Here is a 26,770-nt window from a genome sequence, read left to right as displayed (position 1 = left end):
TAACCATTTAATATCTTTCTTAAAATAACTGTATCAGCTGAACCACTGCAGGATATAGCCCACTGTGCAAGAGGCAAGTACATGCGAGCATGCGCTAAATGGAAAATGTAAATCACAGTGCAAACATACATCTTGGAATTGGTTGTTGAAGAGAAATGACTAACCATCAGTGAGCCTCCGACCAATGTGGGTAGCCAGGGAGGAGAGTGTCTCATTTACATTTCCCTGGCTCTTTAGTGGAAAAGTGCCGTTGATATGAGGTTACTGGATTCAAAGATGTGGGTGGGGGGCACCTCACCACAAGAAGTTACCCCTTTCCAAGAAATGTCAGCTTTCATTAAGTGAGTTATGTGTTTCTGTTCAAGTTGCCCTGGTACAGCAGGCAATTTGATACCATATAAGAGTAATGGCGTGAGTTGGAGTGCAGCTCCGGACATTTGTTGCATGACATCCCCCCTACTCTTATTTATCGTCCACCAGTAAATCAAGCAGAGAGGCTATAAAAAATAATTTAAAAAAGCTTCCTTGCTAGATCAAACTAAAGTCCAGATGTAATCAAGCTGGACTGCAACTTTCTTCGGTGTGGGAAAGTTTGCACACTCGGCACCAAAACATCCGCGCTAGACTAGCAAAAATATGTTATCCCCTAAGAAGTCCGAGACCAATTGTCACTCACAAATGCTTGTTCCTGGAAATTTATCAGTTTCTCTTTTAAAAAAACAGTGGCAGCAGCTGAAATGTTTTTTGTCATCAGGTTGAAGCAGGGGCCAAAGCCAACAGCTCTCAGCCAGGAAGAAGTATACTTTTGGCCGAGCAACACAGGGGCAATTTGGATGAGCATGCTGAATAAAGAATGCACCGAGGATTAAGTAAAATCACTGCATAAGTGTGATTCATGAGCTATTAGTGCGTCAGTAGGCTGTGACTTGCTGTGATTCTTTTTTACCCCAAAACAAATGAACACTCATTCAACCCCTCCACACAACTCGTTAAGCTAATGGCTAACTATGTGGGTTTCAATGTGAGATGTTTAGCCTATGTTCCTCATAAAACAAAGTCAAAGGCAACTTTATTGTCAATCTTTCAGTTTGTGTGTACAGAAAGAGGGATCAAAATTCCGTTTCCCACAATCCCGAATATAAAAATAAAATGAATTTATTCAGTTTCGTACAATGTCCAACTCAGTAACAGCAGTAAAATCTGCTTCAAAAGATTGAGGGAGAGATTATAGCCATGTTTGGAACTCAAAATGCAGCTGCACAACAAGCCTGAGGCAAATGATTTGAGCAGACAGCACAGTCAGCTAAATCTGTTATTATTCTGGCTGGAAAAATGTGACCGACTACATTAGTGCAAATGGTCTGAATAAATCAGGAAGAACTCTGACCTGCTGCATTCATTTAAGTTTTGAGCAGGCTTTAGTAAAGAAGGCGCTAAATCTGATTAAGTCCTTTTTGAATGACTGCATGGTGGAATGTCATGAAAGGAGATAATGTGCTCAGATTTTCTGAATGCATGCATGTAGGACATATAGGAAAAAAGTTCTCATCAGAAAAAGTGACAACATAGCCCTGGGCCTTAAATGTATGACACAGTGTGTATGTGCAGCCAGTAATGAGATCCTGATGTTTACACTGTCTGTTTCCCCCAGGACTTCGCTCCTCAGGCAGAATACCTGTGGCCCCCCGACACGTCCGACTGTCAGGGAAACACCGAGGGGGCTTTCTGGAGACACCTGCTCTGCGGCACTCTGGGGCCCTCGCATGAGTCCTGACCCAGGTGCCAAAAAGCATTGGCCTGAGTGAAGTATTTGATGTAATGCCATCGCCACGGTGAAGAAGATTAGGATGCTTCGTGGTTTGGCCATCACAAGTCCTCTTATTCAACCTTTACTCCGGCCTCCTGACAGATGTCACAATGGGGATTTGAATGCTAAGGAATGAGTACGTGATTCAACATGAGGTCATATGTGCAGAACCATAGTCAATGTGAGAGGTAGTTTGTGATTTTAGTGTAATTCAAAAGGAATTATACTTGTAATATTTCATTCTCATCGTGTCTGTGTAGAATGTGATACATGCGGCAGTGAACAAGGTTAATACTTAATAATAATACCAGATAAAGTGCCCCGTAGATTTCTGTCAGTTTTATGACAAATGACTGAAGTCAACAGTGCCATTTCAACTGCTCCGACAAGCATAACAAGACCTTCATGTTTTTTCCAAACAGCTTTATCATCGCACACATTCTGACATTGTTTAAGACATGCCAACAGCTTCTGAACATGTGCAGTCAACAACCCTCTGATAGAAGTGGGAATATATATATATCTGTAATGTCCATATTGACATGATAGCATCACGAAGTTGCTGCAGATTGGTTGCATGCAGATCCATGATGCGAATCTCTCGTTCCACCACATCCATAAGGTGCTCTATAGGATTTAGATCTGGTGACTGTGGAGGCCATTTGAGTACAGTGAACTCAGTGTCATGTCACACTGTTGTCATGTAAGGATGGACATGGTCAGAAACTATACTCAGGCAGGCTGGATTTTAAACTATGCTCGATTGGTACTAAGTATGCCAAGAAAATATCCCCCACGCCATGACACCACCACCACCAGCCTGAACCGCTGAGACAAGGCAGGATTCATGTTGTTTACGACAAACTCTGATCCTGATCCATGAATGTCGCAGCAGAAATCGAGACTCATCAGACCAGGAAAAATGTGTCCAATCTTTTATTGACCAATGTTGGTGAGCCTGTGCGAAGAATTGGAGCAGACAAAGACCATGTTGAGAAATGCAACAATTTCCTACATTTTCTTACTCAATTAATCAACACACAGTAAGCTGAAGGGTTGGCATAGCAAATGCAAGTCTGTTGAGGACACATGGAAAAAGATAAGGTCAGTTTAATGGCTGTCTTGGTTCTTATCACTTAAAGCCCAAACTGATTAAAGGTAGGTAAGAATGGAGAAACCAGCTCGAGTGCGCTAGAATTTGAAAGTACACAACCGAAAAAAATCTGCCCCTTCCTTCAGACTTCCTTACAGAGCCCCTCCTCCAACACATACGAACGTGCACATGACCAATGAGGTCACGAGATAAGTTTGTGTACGAGATGGAAGGCTGACAGGCAGGTAGGCCATGAAATATTTGTATATATTTATTGTCAAAGCATTTCATTTATTCACTGCTATCGGGATGTTAAGAGCATTCCATTGAATATAACAAAAAGTGTTTCTGAAGTGAATTACCTACCCTACCTTTAAAGTCCCAGACGTTTTTATTTTGCATTTCTTTCAGCGCTGAAATTATGGTTATAGAACGTATGCAGAAGCAGCAGACCCGCCCTCAAAATCAATAATGCCTAATTTCCTTACTGTAAAAGGTATCATTGAAATTCAGCCTTATTTAAATAAAAAACGTTCCTTCAGAATAAGATTGCAACGCTTATATACGCCAAATATAAATAATTTTCTTTGCAATTGTAAGATGAAATCAAAGCAAACAAGACAACCACAGATCTAGGTTTTAGTTAAAAAGAATAAGGTAAAATGTAAGATATTTAATTTGCTTCTCTACAATATTTGGCACAAAGAGTGGAAAGCTTGGATTCTTCAGCAGTTCTGTAATGGGAAAGTGACAAATAAAGAAAGAATGGAGAGAATGGCTGATATCTTCAAACAGCTTGCCATGTGTATTTTCACGAGGGTATGTTCCATTACAGCAGAGCGCAACATGGCTGAAAAAGCCATCGGAGATGTAAAAGGATATGGTGATCGCTTGTTTCCACTGGTGAAAAAAGGGAGGGGAGCTTGTAGCATTGTAGTCATGCTTCTAAAGAGCAGATGCAGTTCTACCTTCATCTCCTTCCGTGATGATCCCTCAGGTTCACTAAGTTAGTTGAATACAACTTGTAGGTTTAACCGGATATAATGATTTACTTATTGGTAATGTGCATTTGTCATGTAAATGAGCTTTGGAAACTTCGATTGGTTTTCTTTATAAGATAAGGGTCAATGTGTTTACTGTTGGATTTTTGTTTGTATATCTTATTGAAAAAAGGTTATAATAAGTGTTATAAACTCACCATGTTCTTGGTGTATGAAGAGATACTGAACATGACAGTATACAAAAAGATGTAATCTTGAAAACAACGAATATAAAATACAAAGTAGTTATACTTTAGATATTTTACATTATGATTAATTTGTATTATAAATACTTCCTGCGAGCAGATGTTATCCACTGATGCCGTGAGATGAAGCTGAAAACTCTGAAAAAAATATTTTTAATAAGTCGACATTGAGATAATCAAATGTGCTATTATTTTAACAGTCAACAATTAACCTTAAAACTTCTCATGTCTTCATGAGTTTATGAAAACATTCAAAAGCTGTGTTAAACCACATGTGAATGATTTGTAATAAATGTAAGAATTTGTCCATGTTTTTAATCGTGCTAATAAATAACACTGTGCCATAAAGCATTCATTAACTGTAAACACCAGTTACAATAATTAATAGAAAAAAATACAATTGTTGACAAATACATTAAAAGAAACTTGAAACATGCAATCATATCGTACACTGATTATAAGTGCTAACTAGTGTGTTCGGTTAAATTCAATATTGATTTATTTGTGACGATTCAGCAAGATGCAGGTTTGGCGTTGATGTTTCAGGTGAAGTGTAACATGATGTTTGGACAGTTTGAAAGGTCTTTATGTGCCAACAGCTCTGACACTCTTCTACATGCCCCCTGCAGCCATCACTGAGCATGGCCTCTCTGGTCTGCAGCTGCACTTTTTCAGTCTGTCACAAACTTTTGGATTTGAAACACGGCGTGTTAGGCTGTGCATGGCAAACCAAGTGATGTCAGATTATTTTTCCATTCCAAATTGTTCAGTTTTACCTCTCTGTGACCTGGATAGTGGATGTCTTTAGTAGGATTTAAGGGCCTATTAAGAAATAGAAATAGTTGGCCAGGCCCAATATTAAAGCTTCTTTGGTGACACATTACCTCCTGTTGTGTTGATTTAGCCCCAGAATCACCATGCACAGCCAACAAAGCTTCCCAAATATAACTATTTCATGGATTCTTGCATTCTTGGATACACCATTTGAAACACAAGACATGTGATTTATCTCAAAGCAAAGGAAAGTAAGGACTATCTTGATTGACCCAACTTTCCAAAAGATATGAAGGCTGTATTTGATCCGAGTTTATTTTTTCAAGTCCGATAAATCAGAGCCTGCACCTATCGGCACTGTCTGGCTTTGTTTTTGTGCAAGGTTACTGCAAGGCCAAGACTTCACAACCTGATTTAATGAGACCCGATGCATCTGTTCCCAGTTTCACACCGGTGCCATCAAAACCTAAGTGGAAACAAGCCTCGCTCTGACACCCTGGACGTTTTTTGGAAACATACTTTCTGTGAAAACTGGAGTTTCGTATTGTTTCCCTCAAGAGTGAGCCTGTATTTGAGCAAATGTGCAAACGTGTAATTACTGCTGCATGGGAAAACTTTCTCTTTTCCACTTGAAAATTCTCTCCTTTTTTTGACTGCTCTACCACTCTGATGTCAGTCATTTAAAGCATCTGAAATAAAGCATCTCAAAGCCATGAGTAATGTCAAAGGGCTGGGTCCATGCAGACAGCTTGGAGCCCCTGTGCTGCAGGACATCAGCTCTTCTGGCACCTCGGCATTCTGGGAGCAATGAGTGTGCACCCCCGAGGTTGGCAGAGAGAAGAACCATGGGTCGTTTTCCAGTGACTGGCAGAACTCATGCCTTGAAACAAATGACTTACTTTATTTCAAGTGACAGACCCACTTCTTTGCTAGCACACTTGCCCTTGGCAGCATCTTAGGCACTTTGTTCAGCAGCAACCTAAAGGAGCCAGTGGGAACACTAAATGTTGATTTTACTTTTGATTTTGGGAAGCAGAACAAATCGTCCCGGGAGTCAAAGCCACTGTTGCTTTTTGATGAAAAGCATGTTTCTGTTAATGCATAGCTGTGGTTTCGGCACATGGTTATAGTACTATTTTGAAAGAGAAGCCTATTCACAGAGAGTCTTTAAAAACGTTTTGTAAATCAGCCAACTTTATGGAAGTGGTTCAAACTGATGTCTGACACTGAAGATTTACAGGCAGTTACGGCTGGAGAATTGACATTTTCTGAGACACCCTAGTGACACAGCCTCTGCCCAAACACACTCTGAAGTCCTCTCCCCCTGTCCCTGATACTTAACCCCTTCTAAGAACCTGGAATACATCTGATGCAGATATGGCAAAAGTACACACATCCTTTACTCAAGTAGAAGTACAGATACTCGTGTTTAAAAATACTCTGGTAAAAGTAGAAGTACTGACTGCACTTCTTTACTCAAGTAAAAATAAAGAAGTGTGAGCTTCGAAATGCACTAAAGTAAAAAGTACCCATTACTTTGTGTCCTTGGGCAAGACACTTCACCTTATTTCGCTGTACTCACTTTTACATGTCTGATATGTGTAATAATGTCATGTAAAGCACTTTGACCAATCGGAAAAGTGCTCTAATAAATGTAATGAAACGCAGATTAAAACTAAACTAACAAACCTGTTTTGAAAATGTAAGAAGTAAAAGTAAAAAGTCGTCAGAAAAACAAGTAGTGGAGTAAAGTACTGTTACCAGAAAAATGTACTTAAGTAAAGTAACAAAGTATTTTGTACTCCACTACTTCCCACCTGTACTCTGATGTACACTAAAATTGTCTGAAAATATAACACTTTGTGCAATATACATACAAGTGCAGTATACCCTGCTGCAATTTCATTATTTGTATTATTTCCTATTAGTTTTTTGTCACTTTTCTTAAAAACAAATATACTGCTTCATCTTTTTTTTTTACCATGGTGTACATAGTATCTGCTATTTTGTTGAAGTTTTTTACTTACTGTTTAATTAATAACAGGTGCATACTTAGCCATTTTAAAATGATCTGCTGTTGTAATCATGTACATTTCCTCGTTGCAGGACATATAAAAGATTTCTGATTCTGATTCTAATCAAAGTTATACTACAAGTCCTGTTGCTGGCAGGGTCAAACTTTCCTATTAATCTCTACTGAACAGGTTGTTTTATGGTAATATCTAAGACACATGTTTGGGCCTGCCTTATCATACTGGGAGAAAAAGCTATCCCAAGGCATGTGCTTGGAAAGAGAAGAGTGACAAGAGAGATAAAGGCTAAAATGATTAAATACAGTTCTTATCACCAAGCTCAATATCCAAAGGTTACCTCCAAGAACACGCTCACGTTGCATTCTTGCTTTCATATCCACCACTAGTGAAAGTGAAGATTGCTTGATGCTCTATTAGTCAATTGCAACCAGTGTGCTTTCTCCTTTATAAGTGCTTTACTGTTGTCGAATCCTTACCTCAGCAGAAAAGGCTGGTTTAGTGTGTCCTACATTGACATCCTCTGGCACAGTGTGTGAACCACCCTGGAACGTGCTCTGGGCTTCAGACCAGCCCGACTTTGGTGTGTGCCACATGGACAATTCCTAGAGCCTCAATCTAAATATCTCTCCCACAGAGCTACGAGAGCAAGCTTTGGACTCCCAGTTTTCCTCAATAACGAATTTTCTTTCCTGGCTTCTCCATCATTTCCATCATTCCGTCCACTAGTTTCCGCACTGAGACAGATGGACTGATGCAACAAAAAAACAAACAGACAAATTATCTCTTTCAACTGTCAATTCAGAAAACCCTGGGTACATTATCTCAAAGACCTCTGCTGACAAAATACTTAGGGAAGTCCTAAACAAAGTGTTGGATTTGGTCTTTTTTATGGATTTGTTGACAATACATTTTTTTAAATGAAAACCAGCCGTATCCTTTAAACTGTGACCAGCTTTATTTTATACTGTATGTTTAATGTTGGGTAAGCAGCAATATGTCTTTATTATGTGAGTAATCATAATAGAATAATTTTCAATCCAAATGGTGTACAAGAGATTTATTTATGAAAACAGAACACTCTTACACTGAAGTTATTAGAAAATGTATATCTAACAACACAAGTATACAAAAAAAACATTAACATTTTGTGCATTGCAAACTCTCAACAAAATGAACAAGAAGGAACCCAAATGTGGAAGGGCACGGCTGTTACACAGACTTACAACAACACGGCTGTACACACTACACAGTCAAACTTTGTTTTTAGAGACCTTCATCTGGATTCCATTTCCAACAACACTTGTAAAGCTTCAAAACATTCATAAGTGAGATTTGTGACTAACATAAAAATGAAAAAGGCATTTGTATAGAATATCTTTCATGACTCTCAGCTGTTATATGTGACATGTCTCTCAGGCAGTACTTAGGAATCAGGCAATTAAACTGCATTTCATTTCAATACCATTCCACTGAAACCGGGATGTGCTTTCTTTTTTTTAGTATGACATATTGTGTTTCAATATCGTAGAGGAAAAGCTACCGTGCCATTTTTTGAAGATGGACTATTTTAAGTTCCTATAGACGTGTAGGAGTGCTGAAAAATGTTCCACGTGTACAAAAGAAATATATCACTGAGGACGACGAAGCCCTTCCTGTACAGCCAAGAAAACAAACAGTAGCTTTTTGAAACACACGTGTAACCAGAATGAACTTCCTCTGGCAGCGAATATCAAACACATAAACACAGTATGTGTGTGATTACTGAAATGCAGCTGATGTTTATCCTCTCCAAAGCCTTATGCTACAGTTGATGTGAAACATTTGAAAAACTAACAAGTGAAGGAAATGCATGACAATACTACAAATCTTGCAATACTATTTGGTGTTATCTTGTGATTGTGATATTCAATTATGCGTTTTGTCAGTGTAAACAAATAAATAATTATTTACAAACTCTAGCAAAAAATGCCAACAAACAAAACAAGCAGAGCATAAATAATTTACAAAAAGGAAATATAATACAGACTTATTATAAACATCTTTGGCATTTACTAAAATGGCTTATTTAAATCATTTTCTGTAAAAAGAAAAAACATTCAGGATGAAAAGAATGGATAAATAGGAATGTTATGCTTTGGTTACAGTTTATGTTTGTATAAACTGTTTGATTAGCCATGAATGAGCCTCGTAACACCAAACAGACAAAAATGTATTAAAGATAGAAAACGGCAGAGTCACAAGTTATTACAAACTGAAGGAAAGCATTAACAGCGTGTAAGTGGTTGTACAATAAACCCTATTAAATGTAGACATAGGTATAATTTGATAATCTGCTTTTTTTCAACCACAAAAAAACGTGTCGAATCCCACCAGTTCTTCTTTCCCAGCTTCAGAAATGTACAAGTCAACAGCCATGCTTTCCCCGGTTCAAGGCAAAGCATGGAGAAGTATGGAAAGTCTCATTCAGGCTGCAATGGATTTGGCGATGACGTGATGTTTACTTTGAGGAATTCTTGTCTTTTGCCTCCTGACGCTTTTTTCTATCAGACTTGATTCAGTTATCTGTGGAAAGATTGAGAAAACAGCTTCCATTACTAATCAAAACTGGGACACTCAAGGAGGTTCACACAGTCAAAGTACCAGGGAGCAGCAACAACATGTGCACTGTGTGCGTCAAAAATAAAAGCGTGACTTTAATATCTGTGGCCGTGATTGTGAAAAGGCTGTGGGCTCATTTTTCCAGTGTTTAGCACTCAACAGAAGATCCTTGCACCAACACGCAAGGTCTTTCACAATGCATCTGGGGCATTGTACATAGGCAAGCTGACAGGCAGGAACATAGCGTGACCATTCAATTTCAGCCAACACACAACACGTAAGCCCTCTCATTGTTACCTTGTGAACACTGTTGGCCACTCCGACTCATCTGAGGTTTGAAAAAGATGTTGAAGGTTTAAATACTTTACCCAGAATCATTCACAGATGGAGAGGGTTTTCTCCCGCAGTGTCTGATCTTTGAGGTGTATACAGGTTGACGTATTTGGAACATTTGCGTGTCCACTTACATACAAATACATACAGTACACACCTCACACACATAAATCCCCAGACTAAACCCTTCAACAACTATTTGTACAATAAACACCTAAGTGTTGTCCACAGAATTTAAATGATGGTTAAATAAACTTACAGCACTAAACACTACATTTATTTTAGTCAAATCCATAATAAGACAGTATTTATATTTGAAGTGTTACCTAGCTAAATACTATGTCTGTTTGTATGTCTGTGTTTGTTGGAAGAATAACTTCTCCTGCCCCAGTGACAGCAATGTTTTACTTCCCAAACCCATAAAATTGTTAATTTTTTTACAAGGTATTAATAATTATGAATCAGTTCAAACCAGATTTAATCGAATTGTGAACCTTCAATGCTATTCATTACAAACTATTTTGATCTAACAGTTGAAACAAAATCAGTCATTCTTGGGATATGAATTCATACAATTGCGAATCATTTATGTTGCAGAAAAGCTATATTGGTTTCTACATATGGTAAAAATATTGCTTTTACTTTGACAAGCTTTTACTTTGATTTTTAAAATACTTTTAGCAAAATAAACTATGGTCAAATGTTTGGGAAGTTTTTGGAATATGTATCCCGTGATGCTTTAACCTGGCTCCTGAGGCTAAGCAGACAAGTTAAAGTGTCATATAATGTTTTTCCGAGTTGCTGTTTTTGAAATGTGCCATTACACATGCACGCACATATACACACACGTCATTATTTCTATAACAAAACAGAACTGTTTATAGTTAGAACTTTAAAGTAATCAAAGCATTTGTACTAACCTCTGCAATCATACTTGAGGTCGGAGAAGAACACCAGTTCTTGTGAGAAGACAAACAAGCCTAACCTTCCTCCGGCAAACGTCTTGTCATAAACTGGTCCTGAGTCAGCCATGATCTGTTTACCTTCATAGACCACAACCCTGCAGAATACAGGTCAGACATTATCTTCTTAATGAGTTGAGATTACAATGATTACTAGTGGACAGTATTTACAACAAACTGCATTAGAGAGATTTTTAACAGAATACAATACAATAATACATATTATTACATAATATAATATTCCTTTTATGGTCAACTTTGTTTCTTACCTTATAAAACCAGTCTTTGGCCTGTGGATGAGATGCCACCTGTAGGCAGTGTAATCCTTCCAGCCAATGTTTTTGGGGTCATGCCACAGAGTCCGCACCTATGTCAAATAGTTAACAGCATTTAATACAGCTTCACCCTTTTGAGGTCACCTATTATGCAAAATCCACCTCTCATGTATTTTATACATAAATATGTGTTCCCTCTGTGTAAAGAGATTCGAAAGTTTCATGAAAAAAGATTCTCTCTCTATTTGTCCGGATCCATTTATATAAAAACCTGTCTGAAAAGGAGCTGATCAGATTTGGGCAACTTTGTGATTTCATAACGATTCTTTTGCTTGTGTAACCATTAGCCAATAACCAACCAAGGAACCCCCCCCCCCCCCCACATTATCACCTGAATCTCCTCCTAGGGCACCCTTGTGTTTTAAAAAAAAAAAAACCCTTTGTAAATGGGCGTGGGGTTTGGCTGTTCATTTCCATTTAGGGCTGAAACACAGGGTTTTATGGGATGCTACAATGCATGACCTGTTTGGTATTTCGAGCCAAATACTTCAGAGACATGTTTTGTATATATCTGAGAGCTATAATATACTGTTGAAAAAGAGTATAATAGGGGACCTTTAAAATAAACTAAAGATCATCAAGCCTGAAGCCCACCTGTCCAGCAGTGTTGCCCGTGTGCCACAAAGCATTCCTGAGGTTTTCTCCTGTGCCAGTGGTGGAGTTGACCACTTTGAGTGAAACACCGGAGATGCCGAAGGCCTTCGAGGGCTTGTCCTCCCAGTAAGTCTGCGTGATCTGCTTCCACATCACGACATAGAAGCGCCCACTCGACTGGTAGCCGAACACAAAACCTGCATAGTCATCATCTCTGTCCGTGTTCACGTACATCGTTCCGCTGAAGTCCACAGCACTGAACTCATCAAAACCTATGATGGTGTGACAGAAACGTGCCAAATATTACAGCTGTGAAGTCAAACAGAGGTTCAAAGAGCATAAACTAATGGAGTAAAAATATGCAAGCTGCTCACCGACTGCGATGCCTGGGTCAGAGTTGGCAGTCTGGACTAGCTCTTTGCCCTGATGTCTGACCACCCAGTTGGGATCGATCTGAGTGGTTCCCTTAGGATCCAAGTGGACCATCTGGAACTTTCTGAAGTCTGTGATACTGATGGCATTGTTCTCCGGACACACATCAAGAATATCTGGAATACTGTCGTTGTCAAAGTCATCTTTGCAGGCATCTCCTCTCCCATCGCCTGCTCAAGAAAAAGAGATCAAATAAATTAGTTTGACCCAATTAAATGTAGACATGTGAGATTTATATGACATGTTTTCCTATTTCTCCAGAGATGGGAAAATCTCTATGGCAGCATGTGAGTATCATAACAACATTCCCTCTTCTCTGAGTACTAAGCAGCTCCTCCAAGTCAATATAAAAATGAATGGGGGAAAAAACGATTCCTCCCAGGAATCTGACTTTAATACCTAGGCCAAGTCTAATAAGGCAAATCAGCCATCTGTTCATGCTGTGACAACTTCCACTGATACTTGGAATAACTTCCACTGACATATGAGTCTATTAAAGGCCAGGACCAAACAGTGGAAAGGACACCAGAGGCTAATGAAGGCCACAGTGTGGAAGTAGCTAGCTGCTTTCTGTCATCAGCTTTGTTATTGCACATGGGCCAAAACGATCCTATCAAATAAACACTATCTGACGAGCTGTGAAAGAGTCAGTGTCCGGGGCCTTCCTCCTTCGCGGTCTGTTTTCGGTTACAGACAGCTGTACAAACTCCAGGTAACCCTGCTTAAATTGGGCACTGTGGAATAATCACTAGCAAAGCCTGAGGGAAATAAAAACTTCACAGCCTGGCGTGTGCCCTGCTGGGCGGCTCACTGAAGTCATGCAGAATGACATCAATTGTGCCAAGCCGACCGTTGACTTTTTCCACAGCCACCATATTTCACACCTGCTGCAGTTGAGCTAATTGCTGACTGTGAAAACATCTGTGGGACGGCAGGCTGAGTTAAATGTGATGGAGTCAGAGAGTAATGAGTGAAAGTCTGAGTGCAGCTGAAGCTTCAACTTCCACTAAGGAGACTTTGAGTTGAGATTATTTGGTCAATAAACTGCTAACCCCTTTATGTCAAAATGTATCTTGATGTCAGCTTTAAATAAATATTGTTTAAGTAAGCAACAAATAAGTTGATGAAGTTCCCTAGTCTTAAAATAGTACGCAGCAAAATAATATGGCTGGAGGTAACTTAAGTCGGGGAACATTTTAAAGAGGCAGTTAACCACAAAATCTACATTTTCCGATGACCTGAAGTGCTATTAATCAATCTTGAATATTTTGAGTTATACGATACGATACGATATACTTTATTGTCCCCGTAAGGAAGACAATATGAGTTGCTTCATATGGAGATATTGCCAGCGGAGATGTCTCCCTTTTAACACTTTAAATGTTAAATCCTCACCATCAGAGTCCACCTGATCTTCGTTGGGTGTCAGTCTGCAGTTGTCCTTGTCGTCAGGTATACCGTCATCATCATCATCATAGTCACATGCGTCTCCTTTGCCGTCCTTGTCATGGTCCACCTGGTTGGCGTTGGCCACATAGGGACAGTTGTCCAGGTTGTTCTGATGGCCGTCCTCATCGATGTCCTGGTTATTGTCACACTGATCTCCAACCAAGTCATTGTCCACGTCGGTCTGTTGGATGAAAACAGACAGAGGTTAACACTTCCTACACTTACTGTAACGTGCCATTATCATGCAGTATGGTATGTCACCTGGTCGGGGTTGTGTAACAATGGACAGTTGTCACACTGGTCACCAACTCCATCCATGTCAGTGTCCTTCTGTTCAGTATTGTACACATAGGGACAGTTGTCGGCCTCATTCAGAATTTCTGAGGAAAAAGGGAAGTTTTATTGAGAATTTAAGGTACAAATATAATAATAGGCTGCCTTAGATGGACTGATTTGATCTATTAAAGTTTGGCTATTTTACCATCTCCATCAATGTCTATTGCACAGGCATCCCCTTCTCCGTTGTGGTCGGTGTCTATTTGAGCAGGGTTGTGCTCATAAGGACAATTGTCGCAGCGGTCGCCAACTTCATCCTTGTCAAAGTCAAACTGGCGAGGATTGTAAAGTAAGGGGCAGTTGTCCTGTGGGGGAAATAACAGTAGTTGTTAGGGAATACTTTTATTATCATGAATGTGTTAATAGAAAATGTGCCAAAAACTCTTGTACCCTTTCGTCGAGAATTCCATCATTGTCGTCATCCTTGTCACAAGCATCTCCTTGACCGTCTTTGTCAAAGTCTTCTTGTCCAGAGTTGGGAAGGCTAGGGCAGTTATCCTAAAATAATAAGACACAGATACCATAATTTATAATAACTTCAGCAATGGCTACACCAAGTAAGGTAATGGAGTACAAGAACATACCTTCTTGCAGTGATAGGTGGCGTTGGCACCACACACAAGGTTCTGATTGGGCCAGCCATCCAAATCTGAGTCTTCTCCACAAATGAAGCCGTCTCCAGCGTAACCAGTCCTGCACTCACACTTGTACATAGGGTCACTGAAGTGGCTGATGTAGATGCATTCGGCATATTTGTGACAGTTGTGGGTTTTGTCCTTGCATGGGTTCTCTGGCTCACACATCTGAAGAAAAACACGGCAGGTTATCGATGACATGTTGAAGTCAAGAGTACTTATCTTACTACTACTTCCTTAAGGTTTCTTTTTGGAAGCTACTTCAAAGAAAGGGCTTATCTGAATCTAAAAGAGAGATTTTGGCCACAGTGCGTGGCTTTTCTGGGCACAGTTGATTTTATGAAATCCCATTTAATGCATTATCCACTATGACCCACTGTTGCCGCTTTATTGCAGCACAAGGTATTCACAGCTGCCACTCATTACCAGAGGATGAGCATGAAGGCAGTCTGGATGCCACTCCATGAGCTCATAGAGCAGAGAGTGACAGCAGGACAGGCCTTTGATCAAAACTGTGAAATGGAACCCCCTTAATCCAAGCAATGAGACAATTCCTGTTTTCCCAAATCGATTAACAACATTGGGGCATCATATCCAAGACAAGCAGCTGCAAAGGCCAAAGACGAACATAATGGTCCAAGAGAGATTTATGCAAGGGTCAGTCAGAGTAGCTCAGGAGTTTATGAACACAATGATCACAAAGGAGAAGAAAAGGGTGTTCCAATCAAGTAATTAGTGTGACTTTTATGACATGTCGTATTACTCGTAATGCCGCTCAAAACTTAGCAGCTATGACAGCGATGGAATCTAACTTGTTTTGAAGATCTAGTGAGGGGAGCCAAAGTCAAGAAAAGCTTCCCATTGTTTTGCTTTAATAAAAGCACTGATCTGTTCAGCATCTACAGTAACAAATACAGTTTCAATCTACCTCTGATCTTGCAGTTAAGGTAACAGAAATGTGTAACATATGTTTGTTCTTAAGTTTCCCAAATGTCCTCCAGCTCCTTCTGCCCGCTGATACTGGGTCAAGCTGGAGTGGCTTCCCTTCCAACAAAGTATAAACACCCTCAGAGAAAAAACTAGGCTTGTAAATCACACAAAGTTCTTCTTCTATCATTCATGAATTTGGATCTGACATACAAAAATCCACACAGCTGCTTTTGAAAACCTAGCCTGGAGCTAAAGGCCCACATGTTTCTTCTCTTTACTTCATTTTGTTCTCACTTCAAATTCTACCCCTGTTTGAATAGCAACCAATCAATAGTTTGTTATTGGCACTGAATGTGAATAACATTCACTCACTTGTTTGTTCTTCTTTGCAGCCTCCACACCCATACCAAAAGGCTGGGTGCCCTTGTAGCGCTTCGGACAGGGCAGGCAGTGAAAACCTGGGTTGGTGTTGACGCAGCGCTGCATTCCACTCGCTTTGTAACAAACATCAGAGACCATGTCGCACTGTAAGAGGGGAATGAAAAGAATCAGTGAAATTCAGACAAATAATTACATAAATGAAGTATTAAATACATGTCTGGTTCATGCACATGAGGAAAACAGGAGTTTTTACTTCATTGATATCTTCACAGTGGGTACCATTTCCACGGAAACCAGCAGGGCATGGGCCACACTCCCAGGATCCATCTGGAGAGCTGTTGCAATCCACTCCCCCAAAACAAGGGTTAGACAGACAGCCATCTGCAAAACATTTAGATGGGCACAAACAAGGGAAATTGAATTAAACATTGTTGGATATATCTGAATAGTGTGCCTCCAAATGATTCAACTTTAAAATGAGATTTTAACTCAAATTGATACTTATAATTTATTTAATATCGATACTTAAAGGTGGGGTAGGTGAGTTTGAGAAACCGGCTCGAGATACACTTTTTGTTATATTCCATCAGATGCTCTTAACATCCCGATAGCAATGAATATCTTAAGTGCTTTGACAAAAACATCTATTAAAAAAATTCATCTGTGGAAGCCGTAGTACTCTAAAAAGCACGACCAATCATTTTAGCCGGCCCGGGTAAAATAACTGGAAGGCCTACCTGCCTGTCAGCCTTCCATCTGTGCACAAACTTATCTCGTGCCCTCATTGGGTCATGTGCGTGTTCGTGTGTTGGAGTAGGGGCTCTGTAAGGGAGTGGCAGATTTTTTCCGGCTGTGTATTTTCAAATTCTAGCGCACTCTAACTGGTTTCTCCAGAATTACCTGCCCCACCTTTAAGTTAAAAAATACATTTAATAACATTTCTTTCAAAAACAGTGCTGGCTTTAGCTACTCTGCAAGAAATAGTTTTATTTTTTTTTTCATGTTATCTGTCAGAAATATAATCTTAAAGTATCAAGACAAGTTCAACAGTCTACAGACATGTTAGCTATGCTACTTAGGCCAGTGTTGCTTTTAGCTTAAAGCTAAAGAGTGCATAATGACAGTTGCATAGCATACTAATATGGTGGTGTTTAGCATGTATAATGATCACCCTGTACAGCATGAACGTTTACTGTGTTAGCATGTTAACTTAGCTTAGCAGCACAATTAGCAAACATGGTGGTGTTATGCAGGTATAGTAAGTCAGTAAAATAATAAATGACAGAAATTGACATCCCTAGAGCGAAAAGATGGCGTGGCTAATGTAGATGACCGCTGCTCACCAACAGGACAGGGTTTTTTGTTACAGCTGTCACTGTCCTCAGCCTCCCCGATACATTTCTTGCCACCATACTGAGGTTGAGGACTATTGCACACACGCGCCCGACTTTTGATCCCTCCTCCGCATGTTGAAGAACAGGTTGCCCATGGAGACCAAGGACCCCAACCACCATCAACTAAAAAGATAAGGAAATATATGATAAGGAGTGCATTTTTTTGCCATCAAGTATTTCATTCTACACATATTTTTGCCATTTTCTTTATAAAAAAGCAGCCAGAGAGTCTGAAGCGTGGAACTTAATACTACAAGAGAAAACATACAGAGCTGATTTGAGTCAACATTTTCTGAACGACAGACAGGAATCCAGTCCACAACACAGGGGGAACGTTGCCTCGGGGGAGCCAAAAGGGTCAAGAAAAGTCTGGTTCTTTTACACGGATGCTGCTGTAATGAAGATGCTGCTTTTGAGTTAACATGCTAAAACACTCACTGGGACAGGGCTCTGCAGTGCAGCGCTGAGTCTCTCTACCATTCCCCTCACACTCTGTACCCCCCAGTTGTGGCATGGGAGCGTTGCAGTGTCGTATCCTGGTGATCTGTCCTTCTCCACAGGTCACTGAGCAGGACGACCATGGGGACCACAAACTCCACCCTCCGTCCTGACGAACTGGGTATCAAACATCAAACATCTCATTCAGAGATCAACAAAACACATGTCACATATTATCCTCTAGATTTCCACTCAGTCAAATAGTTACAGACGTGTATAATTTGCAGAAAGCAAAGAAAATGGCCACCACATTTTCTTTAAGTAAACAATATGTGATGCTGGCGACGATGGCTCACTTTCAAAGATGTTCTTTGATGCCTGCGCCAGTATTTATGTCATTGTGGGTAAACTTACCTCCAGTGGTTAGACTGTTTCAGTCACTCACACAGATGCAGTGTAATGTAAGCTGCAAGTAATAACACATGCAAATCCTACAATTTATGAAAAGCCGTATGTTTGGGCTTCCACTTTCATGTAGTACTGTCCATTTAATGATCAAATTAATTCATATTAATAATTTTTGCAAGCAGTGGTGAGTCACAGCGCTGTGGAACACTCAGTGATTTATTTGGAATTTAATTTGAGTGGCTACACCCAGTAACCATATCATGAGCTCCAGGGCTTAACTGGGATTCACTGGATCCTTTTTCGACAGATTGAAAAAGAAACAGAGGCGTTCAATTGGTATTTTGCACTTTTAGGGATCCTATCATAATATGTTCAAGGTTCAAGGCTTTTATTGGTCATACGAACATAGCTACAGTGTAGTTATGACGATGAAAGTCTTAGGTCACAGGCTCCTCCAACAGTGCAACACAATAAAACAGATAAACAGAAAAATATAGTGCAAGTAAATAGTGAATAGTAAATACAAAAAGAAAAATAGGGAAAAAAGTGAAATAGTGCAGTATGTTTTCACAGTTCCAGCATATTTCCCCCTCCCACATCACATACTGTTATTTGTCTTAAATATTAATTTGGGCAAAGGTAGCATACTTTGATCAAGTAACACTAATGCACCTTAGGTTGCTAATACATCTCAAGTGTTTAAATGAGAACTGAGTGGCAGAAGAGTTTCAACAACGTCCTTACCACGGCTGTCACATCTGCTCAGGCTACACTTGCGGGTCTGAATAGAAGATCCGCTGCAGGGGTTGCTGGTTGCATCACATGACCGACCCCTCTGCTGAGTTCCTATCCCGCAGGTGACTGTGCACTCCGTCCACTCTGACCAGGGAGACCAGCCATCCTCACTGTCTATCGCTGGAACAAGCAAAAGCACAAAGTCAACTTTCTTTCTCAAACACTCCCCCTCTCCTCGATGTTTAAACAGAACTACAAAATGACCATCAAAGGATCATGACTGCATTGTTTTTATTATTTATGTGAGCCTGTTTATCGCATGACGTCATCTGAAAATCCCACAGCAGCCACACTGAGTGACTTGTATTTTGTCCCATAAATATGTGGGTCGCTCATATAAACCAACTGGCTGCAACACTATTGTGGTCAAACTTTATATGTGTGGACTATTGTTTTTACGCCATATTGAACCATTAATTTCAAATAGCATTCACGCATAAAACTTAATTGTGTTTATATACTGGGAGGATCTGAATACTTACGCAAACACACTGGGCAGCACTCTCCATCGATAAATGACGGGCTGGCACAGGCCACTGGGGGGCATGTGATTTGGTGACACACAATTTTGGACTCCTGCCATGAATGAATGAAATACATATATCAGGATCATTGACATCCACGGTGAATCTGTCCATATTTCCACATGACTTGGCACTACCTGGCAGGTACATTTGGTGCAGCTGTCTACAACCCAGTCTTCCTTATCATCGAAGAGGCGGCCATCCTGCCAGCACATGTTTTTCTCTTTTGGCTTCTTCATCTTCCCAAGGGCCTCCTTCATGACTGTGTTCTCCTCTGTCTTAACATACAAAGACAGACATATTTGCAGTCAGAGAGGAGATCAGTCATAAACGATAAGGGCACACTCATGACAGATGTATGCTGCATTCCATAAAGAGGCATACACCTGCTGACAAGCTGATTCCATCATGAGAGCACATGTGAGGTTACTTTTCACCAGGTGGAAAGGGTAATAGTGCATAATTTCCCAGTAGAAATAGTGTTTCTCACTTAAAGAGTTTAACACATCACTTGTGTTGAAAACCAGTTAAAGCATGAACATCATTTTCCATGTTTCCATGCCCTTTCCAACAGTCCTATTTTTATTTTGCTACATATTCTTCTTTCTGTGTTTTTGTATGCACTATATATACCAAAGCTAATTCCTCGTATGTATCAACCTACTTGGTAATACAACCGATTCTAATTCTGATTCTGATGTAGCGGCATGTAGCCCTTTTAATTAACCTATTCCTCCAACATATATTCCTCTCCAGTTCATAATCAGAGTTCAGGTCGACAACTTCATATGATTATGAGACATCTTTCTTTAAGATGGCCTCAATAGGGAAACAAAGCTCAAAGACCAGAAATAAAAAAAATGTAATAACCCAAAGAGGTAATCTACACGAAAAAGTTACTACATTTTATTAATGAGAACATTTTTAACTCAAATGTGATTTGCATTACTCAAAATGGCAAACTACATGTCTTTATTTCTCTATGTTTCAAGGAAAACAGCACATTAAATGTGCTGCTTAGTTGTCCGTATTGTAACCTCCAGCCTAGTTGGAGACCAGGGGATCTCTGGCTGGACTCCTGAACACTTGGGAACTGTCAGTCGATAAACGATTGCCAAAGGTGTGTGTGAGCATCCTCCCGTTGGAAAAAGGAGGCAGCAGCATGCAGCACTAGAATCTAAGACACCACTCGATCTGGAAGAGCCTCAGGGACCCTTCTCATCCCAGCCACATTTTTCTTTCTCCCAAGGTTCATGCTTGGACTCTCTTATTGCTGGGAGACTCCCAGAGGAAACACATGGGCTGTTTAAACACAGCCAGACATTAGACTGGAACCCATCGCTGCCAGGGGAACACTTCCTATATCCACATGTAACATGTCATAAAATCTTTCTGACTAACGCTGCCACAGATAGCAGGAGTCACACGGGTTCAGCCACCACAGGCCACTCTATAAACAGTCCTGCAGCTACTTTCTGTTTGCTTTCAAACCAATGGAGGTAACCTAGTAACCTAATTCAAACTTCTTACTTCCTGGCTACCACAGCGAGGATTGTATAATTTGTTTCCCTAAAATGTCAATTATTTAGTGAAATTTTCCTTCCTCACACAAAAACAGATTTGAGTGATTTTCCCATTCAGCACTGAAATTGGCATGTAAAGCAGAGGGATACAGGCAGTAGCTTGTCTAACACAAACACAATAATTTACACTATGTCACTTTGACTACTTACCACTTTTTGCAAGCCATCAATAAGGTTGCTGACGACAACTCGCAGGCCATTGAGCTCCTGGAACATGGTGCTAAGTTCCTCGCAGGAGCGCTCGCACATATCTGCGCCCACATCGTCTGTCTTCTGACCGATAATGTTTGTGGTGATGGAAGGACTCACATCTACAATTTCTGTGCTCTCGCTCACAATATTAGCATCATCTGGAGGGGGCAAAATAGAGACATCAAGACAACGAAGATACAAATGAAGGACAAACATTGGTGATGGGAAACACACTTGAGGGGTCTGATGATTGAAACACAAGGACTTTGTTTAGGGAACGGAGTGATTTCCGTTTTTTTTGTATCCGGTAAAAAGATCACAACAATGCAGTAATTACATTGTTTGGTTTTGTTCTCCAAAACAGATGTTCACTCAGCGTGGGTTTGATTTGACAAATGGATCTGTCTGAAACACTGACGGTAAATCTGTCCACCAGAGATGACAGCAAGGGTTGGCTGTGGGAGGGGATTGAAAATATTGGTATTCGAGAAGTGAGGAGAAACCACACCGTTATAAATCCTATGGACCTTTTATAGAAGTGGACACTTCCTATATGAACTTAACAGACCAAGTGACCACACAGATGGGTTTACAAGCAGCCTGTGAAGCTCAGGGTCTTTTTCTTACAGCTGATCCGTAGCACAGGCACTAGAAATACCCTCATCTCCAAAGTGTGTGAAATCCCTCGAGTTGAAGCAGACAATCTGCAAATCTGACAGGCGAAAATACAAATCAAAGAGAAAACAGGGAATCTTTTGTAGGGCGGGAATACACTAAACCATATGAAATTATGAGTATCTGTCTTTTAAACTCTCTTAATTTATTTTCCTAATTTGTATCTCAAACCACTTATCTTCAGCGAGGAGCTTTATTGCTGTGTGATGCTGAAAACAAACACACAAGACACATATCAAAGCTCCATGGAATGCCTGTCAGTCAGCCAAAGCACAGCACATATCTGCAACTGGTTTGGATCTTACAATGTAAATTGCCGAAGATTAATAGCAGACCAGGGGACTCTAAATCAAGTAGTCGTCCAAATTGCTCAATGATGTCCCACTGTAGCCAGTGCTATGTTTTCTTTCCCTTTCAGTCTGCTAGATTCATTCAAATCTCAGGAGGGCTTCACGCTGTGTGTGTGTGAACGTGCGCAAGCTTGTCTGTGAAAGCATTTAAACATTCTTCTCTCCCTGATAGACATTTTATTTTTTTCCTCAAGGTAGATCGAGGAAAGAATATCAAAAAAAGGGGCGAGAGCTTGTGTAGTTTTAATACTGCTCATTAATGTCCAACATGACAGTTTTTATGAGTGTGGGTTATGTGACTTTTGGCATTAGAATTGCTGCCAGGGCAGAACCTTGACTGGTACCAGCCAGTATGCAGAAAACTTCCAAGCCTTGGTGACTTTTGTTAAAAAACAAAAACTCTTTCAACACAGCTTGTGGCATCTAAAATGCAACAGCTCTGTCACGCACAAACATGCCGACCACATATTGATTTGCTTTGTCACAGCAAACTAAAGACACTGTTTCCAGCTCTTGGGACCCTTTAGCTTTGTTGAAAATGATGATTATGTACATATTAACTGGGATATCTGTATCCTTTTTTGTTACAGTCTCTCTGTGTGTGATGATCATGAGGTACTGTTCCTCATGCGAGCAAAGCTTCAGCTGAGAAAAGCTACCTAATCAGCCAATTCATGACTTCATTGTGTGTATGTGTGTTTGTGTGTGTGTGCAGCTGGAAATGGAAGCACCCTGCTCTGCAGTATAGCATTCACTTTCTCTTTTCTTTCTCAGGCATTATCCCAAGTCCAATACCAATGGAAATAAATGTGAGCATCTGTATCTCCTTTTTTTCACCGCACACACTGATCGACATCAAGCCACTGCATCGACACTGTTGTTTCTGTAAACACAAAGTAATAGTGGGAGATCCTGCCGCATATCAAAGCTGCAACTTTCTTGATCCACTTTAGAAAGAAAAAGAAAAGAAAAAAAACTTTTGAACAAAGAGAGGCTCTGAGTTTGCTAAACTGTTTTGTCTGGCAAGTTGCTTTCGTTTATGCTTAACAAAACACAGATACCATGCTCTGGAGGATTGCATGTGAAAGAGTTTCCCGATCACATCTGCAAGGTATTGGGCTTCAAACACTTAGGAAATATAATTATTTTTGACTCATCATTTGGCTTATGAAAACCTCACAAATAGAAATGGTTCTCACTGCATGAGTTTGGCAGGAACTTTTGGATGACAGTGGTTTAAACTAAAGAAAACAACACAAAAAATCCACTCTTACCTTGTTTGAGGATCTCGCAGTCTCTGCTCAGCAGGATGTCTTCCACTGTGGTGTCAAAGATAAAACGCACATTCTGCAGGAGGCCCTGTTTGGAAAGAAAATATGTGTCTCTATTGCATATTTTGGCATATTTTAGGAATTACATACAGTATGTCCCTTTTGAATATCCACTTACTACTGTTCAAGCATGCATTGGGAAAAGAGAAACACTTTCTCTCTTGACCTTGTCACCCTCAATTTTACAGACAGGGGTAATTTAGAGTCTAAATCTGGAGTCTTTTACAGACAAGAAGACCAAGGCAACATTGAGCCACTCTGCCACACTTTAAAGAGGGAATATGCATGTCTCTTCTTCTGGAAACTGTTGTTTAAAATGAGCTTTTATTACAGGCTTTGTTAAGACCACAGTTTCTTGTAATTTATGAAAGGTAACACAATATTCTCGGGCCGTTAAACTTCTGCAATCCAGCCAGAAAAGTCACAAAAAGACTGAAGTAAGAATTAAGTTTCCAGATGCTAGGAAATCCTAGCAGCAAATAAGCCAAAGTCTTACCCTGAAGTGGTTCTCCCGGGTGGATCCCTTGGCAACATACATGAGGCTTCCCTCAGCCTGCAGGTGCTCGTAGAAAGGCTCATCCAGGATGAAGCTGTCTACCAGGCTGCAGCCAACAAAGAGGTTTGCATTTTCCCCATGAACATGAAGTGTGATATTCTTCCACTGTGAGTCAGAAAGGTCCACATCCTCAAACGAAACCACGTTCTGGGAGCCGTCCACCCAGTACACCAGGTCCAGAGTGTTGGCACGTCCGTTGGACACAATCTCAAACTGCCGCCTGCCATCAGAGGTCTCCAAACCAATCAGGGTGCCCCTTGAGGCGCGGTCTTGGCGGATGCTAGCCACAAACACAAAGCCCTCATTGTTTTGAATCTGACGTAGTATTTGTTTTAGTATGGGGGGGCTCACTGGGGGCAGGTGGTCGAAGCGGATAAAGCGGAAAGCTGGGGCTTCTGAGTCTTGGCCCCGAAACTGTTTGGCCCCCAGGGTCTTGCGAGAAATGTGGGTGATTTCAAACAAGTCGAATAAGGTCTCATCCTCCTGCTCACCATCTACAAGTTAGACCAAAAATAAATGCATAGGGACTGTTTATGGAAAGATAATACTTATTGATAAAATACTGTCTTGAAAATAAGAGAAAATGGCATAAGGCATAAACATTGAAAACTATTCAAATAATCTTAAAAACGTCACTGGAATGTAGGGTTGCACCTTAAGTTAGTTATACTAGCATTGAGTTAGGTCATAACTTAAACAACATCATAATAATAACTTCCTATTGAAAGTCAGCATTGCAGTCACAGTTACAATTGTTCCACTTACCTTGAGGTAAAGCGTGGAGGAAATTAAATGATAAGAGCAGCAAGAAGAGACACCTCCTGAGTATCATATCTCCTTCAAAAGAAACAGAAATATTTTGATATTGTTATTCGTTTTTATGGTTTTTGTGGCGACACCTTGGGTCCATTTGAAATGTTGGGTTTGCCTTTGAGCCTCTCAGTGAATATTTAAAAAAAATAGTGAAATAGATACAATAGAAGTATAAACAAAATCCCGGATATTTAACTGCAATCTACCGTTTACAGCATCTGGAAACTCTTTAACTTTCCTTAAAGTGTTTTCACCCAACAAGCAGCCTAATGAATTACTTAGCGCTGTTCAACTGCCCCTTGACTGTAAACCATCAATCCACTTAATAAAGTTAAACGACAAAATTGCCGTCCATTTAACTTACCTGACGAATACAGACGTTATGTTTCAGTCCGTCAGATATCCGACAAAAGTCAAATGAAAAAGCCGATGACAAAAGGAATAAGAAGTGGTAACTCCTGTAAACCTCGTGCGTAAAAAGGGTTAAGTCCACGTTGGTTCTAAACATCCACAGTCTGCAGGACTAAAGGCACAACAGTGACTAGAGCATCCACCTCCCTCCTCTTATATAGAGGCATGCAGAGAGCCTGTCAGTCAAACTGCTCTGGGTATGAACCGTTTGCAGCCGGTTGTTAAGAGACCGAGTTACATAATTATCTTCCGATGGCGTAATTTTCATATCCGCGCGCGCTCATAGAGGCTGGTATGAGGGGTGAACAACCCATAATTTCTCACGGCGTGATGTCCACCATCTCCTCCCTATCACACCCACCTTCCCTCTATGTCGACAGCTAATTCACTTTAATTGGGGAAGGGAGATTTGGACTGTTACACACTAAAGACACAATGTTATTTGTAGTGATTAAAAAAACTAACAACAAAAATGTTTTCAGTATGTTGCTCTGGGTGATCTTAAAAAACAAAACAATTCATAACAGCAGAATAATGATATGGTATAAAACAGAGACTTTAACCCCACTTTCTTGAATCTCATAGGTTATAGAAATAATTCAATCTTTAAATAACATTTTTGGAGTTGTGCTTAAAGACATTTTGACAAAAAAATAGTTATAGAAAATTCCAATTAAATCTGCAATGTAATAAAACAAAACAAGATCAAGAAAATGACCTCTAATACGATAGAAACCTTGGATGCTTCCACTTTGGATGCTTCCAGTGCTTGGAGACTGATAGGTTTTTGCCAAAGCTTTCTTCTGTGGTGTCAGGGAAAAGAAAAGCTGATACAACATCTAATTCCTGGAGCCCTGTGGAGGGATCATAGCTCTGGATGTACATGGGTAGGCCTTTGTGTACCAATAGGATACGTCTAAGGGCTGCTTTGCGTCAATTGGAAACCTGCATTCCATTTAAAGGAAAAAACAGGCTGGAGAACAGACAGTTTCTTACCAAATTGGACAATTTCATTTCAACAACATAAATTCATAACCTGACATAAATTAGAAACAGTAGTGAACATTAAGTCAGACATACAAAAATAAGACAATGTACGCTGATGAGAAAAGCCCTCTGCAGTGGCCAGAGAACATCAGATTTAAACTGTCAGGGGTGGAAAAAGTTAAAATGCTCCACAGACTTATGCTCATTACAAGCGGTAGTGTGCGGCTGTCAGTTGTAGTTTCTCAAGACGTGATTTAATCTGTTGAATATTTTCCCTTTTAACTCATTAATTATCAACTTATAATGTCAGTTATGGAAGGAAAAGTCTCCATTGGCTTTTTAAATATAGAGCTAGTCTTTCTAGTTTTTAAAGCA

The 26,770-nt window shown here is 40.1% G+C and overlaps 1 protein-coding gene across 2 annotated transcripts; it reads right to left on the bottom strand.

The window, feature by feature from the left end:
* Positions 1–7,995: 7,995 nt before the first annotated feature.
* thbs2a (thrombospondin 2a) lies at positions 7,996–25,600 on the bottom strand. Of its 2 annotated transcripts, XM_079689544.1 has the most exons (23): positions 25,362–25,600; positions 24,950–25,021; positions 24,125–24,678; positions 23,572–23,656; positions 21,231–21,430; positions 19,635–19,775; positions 19,456–19,549; positions 18,923–19,093; positions 17,771–17,947; positions 17,282–17,455; positions 16,192–16,319; positions 15,930–16,082; positions 14,577–14,795; positions 14,383–14,490; positions 14,138–14,297; positions 13,918–14,036; positions 13,603–13,837; positions 12,150–12,377; positions 11,776–12,047; positions 11,116–11,213; positions 10,805–10,944; positions 9,849–9,879; positions 7,996–9,515 (listed from the first exon to the last, which is right to left on the bottom strand). In XM_079689544.1, exons 2-23 carry the CDS (start codon positions 25,014–25,016, stop codon positions 9,512–9,514), a joined length of 3,558 nt encoding a protein of 1,185 aa, XP_079545670.1. In that variant the 5' UTR covers positions 25,017–25,021; positions 25,362–25,600; the 3' UTR covers positions 7,996–9,511. The 2 variants fall into 2 exon arrangements, with proteins under 2 accessions (XP_079545670.1, XP_079545671.1); XM_079689545.1 differs by lacking the exon at positions 9,849–9,879.
* Between the last annotated feature and the right edge of the window lie 1,170 nt (positions 25,601–26,770).

Source organism: Notothenia rossii (assembly GCF_949606895.1).
Source record: "Notothenia rossii genome assembly, chromosome: 6".
In the NCBI taxonomy this organism is placed as follows: Eukaryota; Metazoa; Chordata; class Actinopteri; order Perciformes; family Nototheniidae; genus Notothenia; species Notothenia rossii.
Note: the sequence above shows the minus strand (reverse complement) of the source record. Positions and strands in the feature narration are given on the sequence as shown.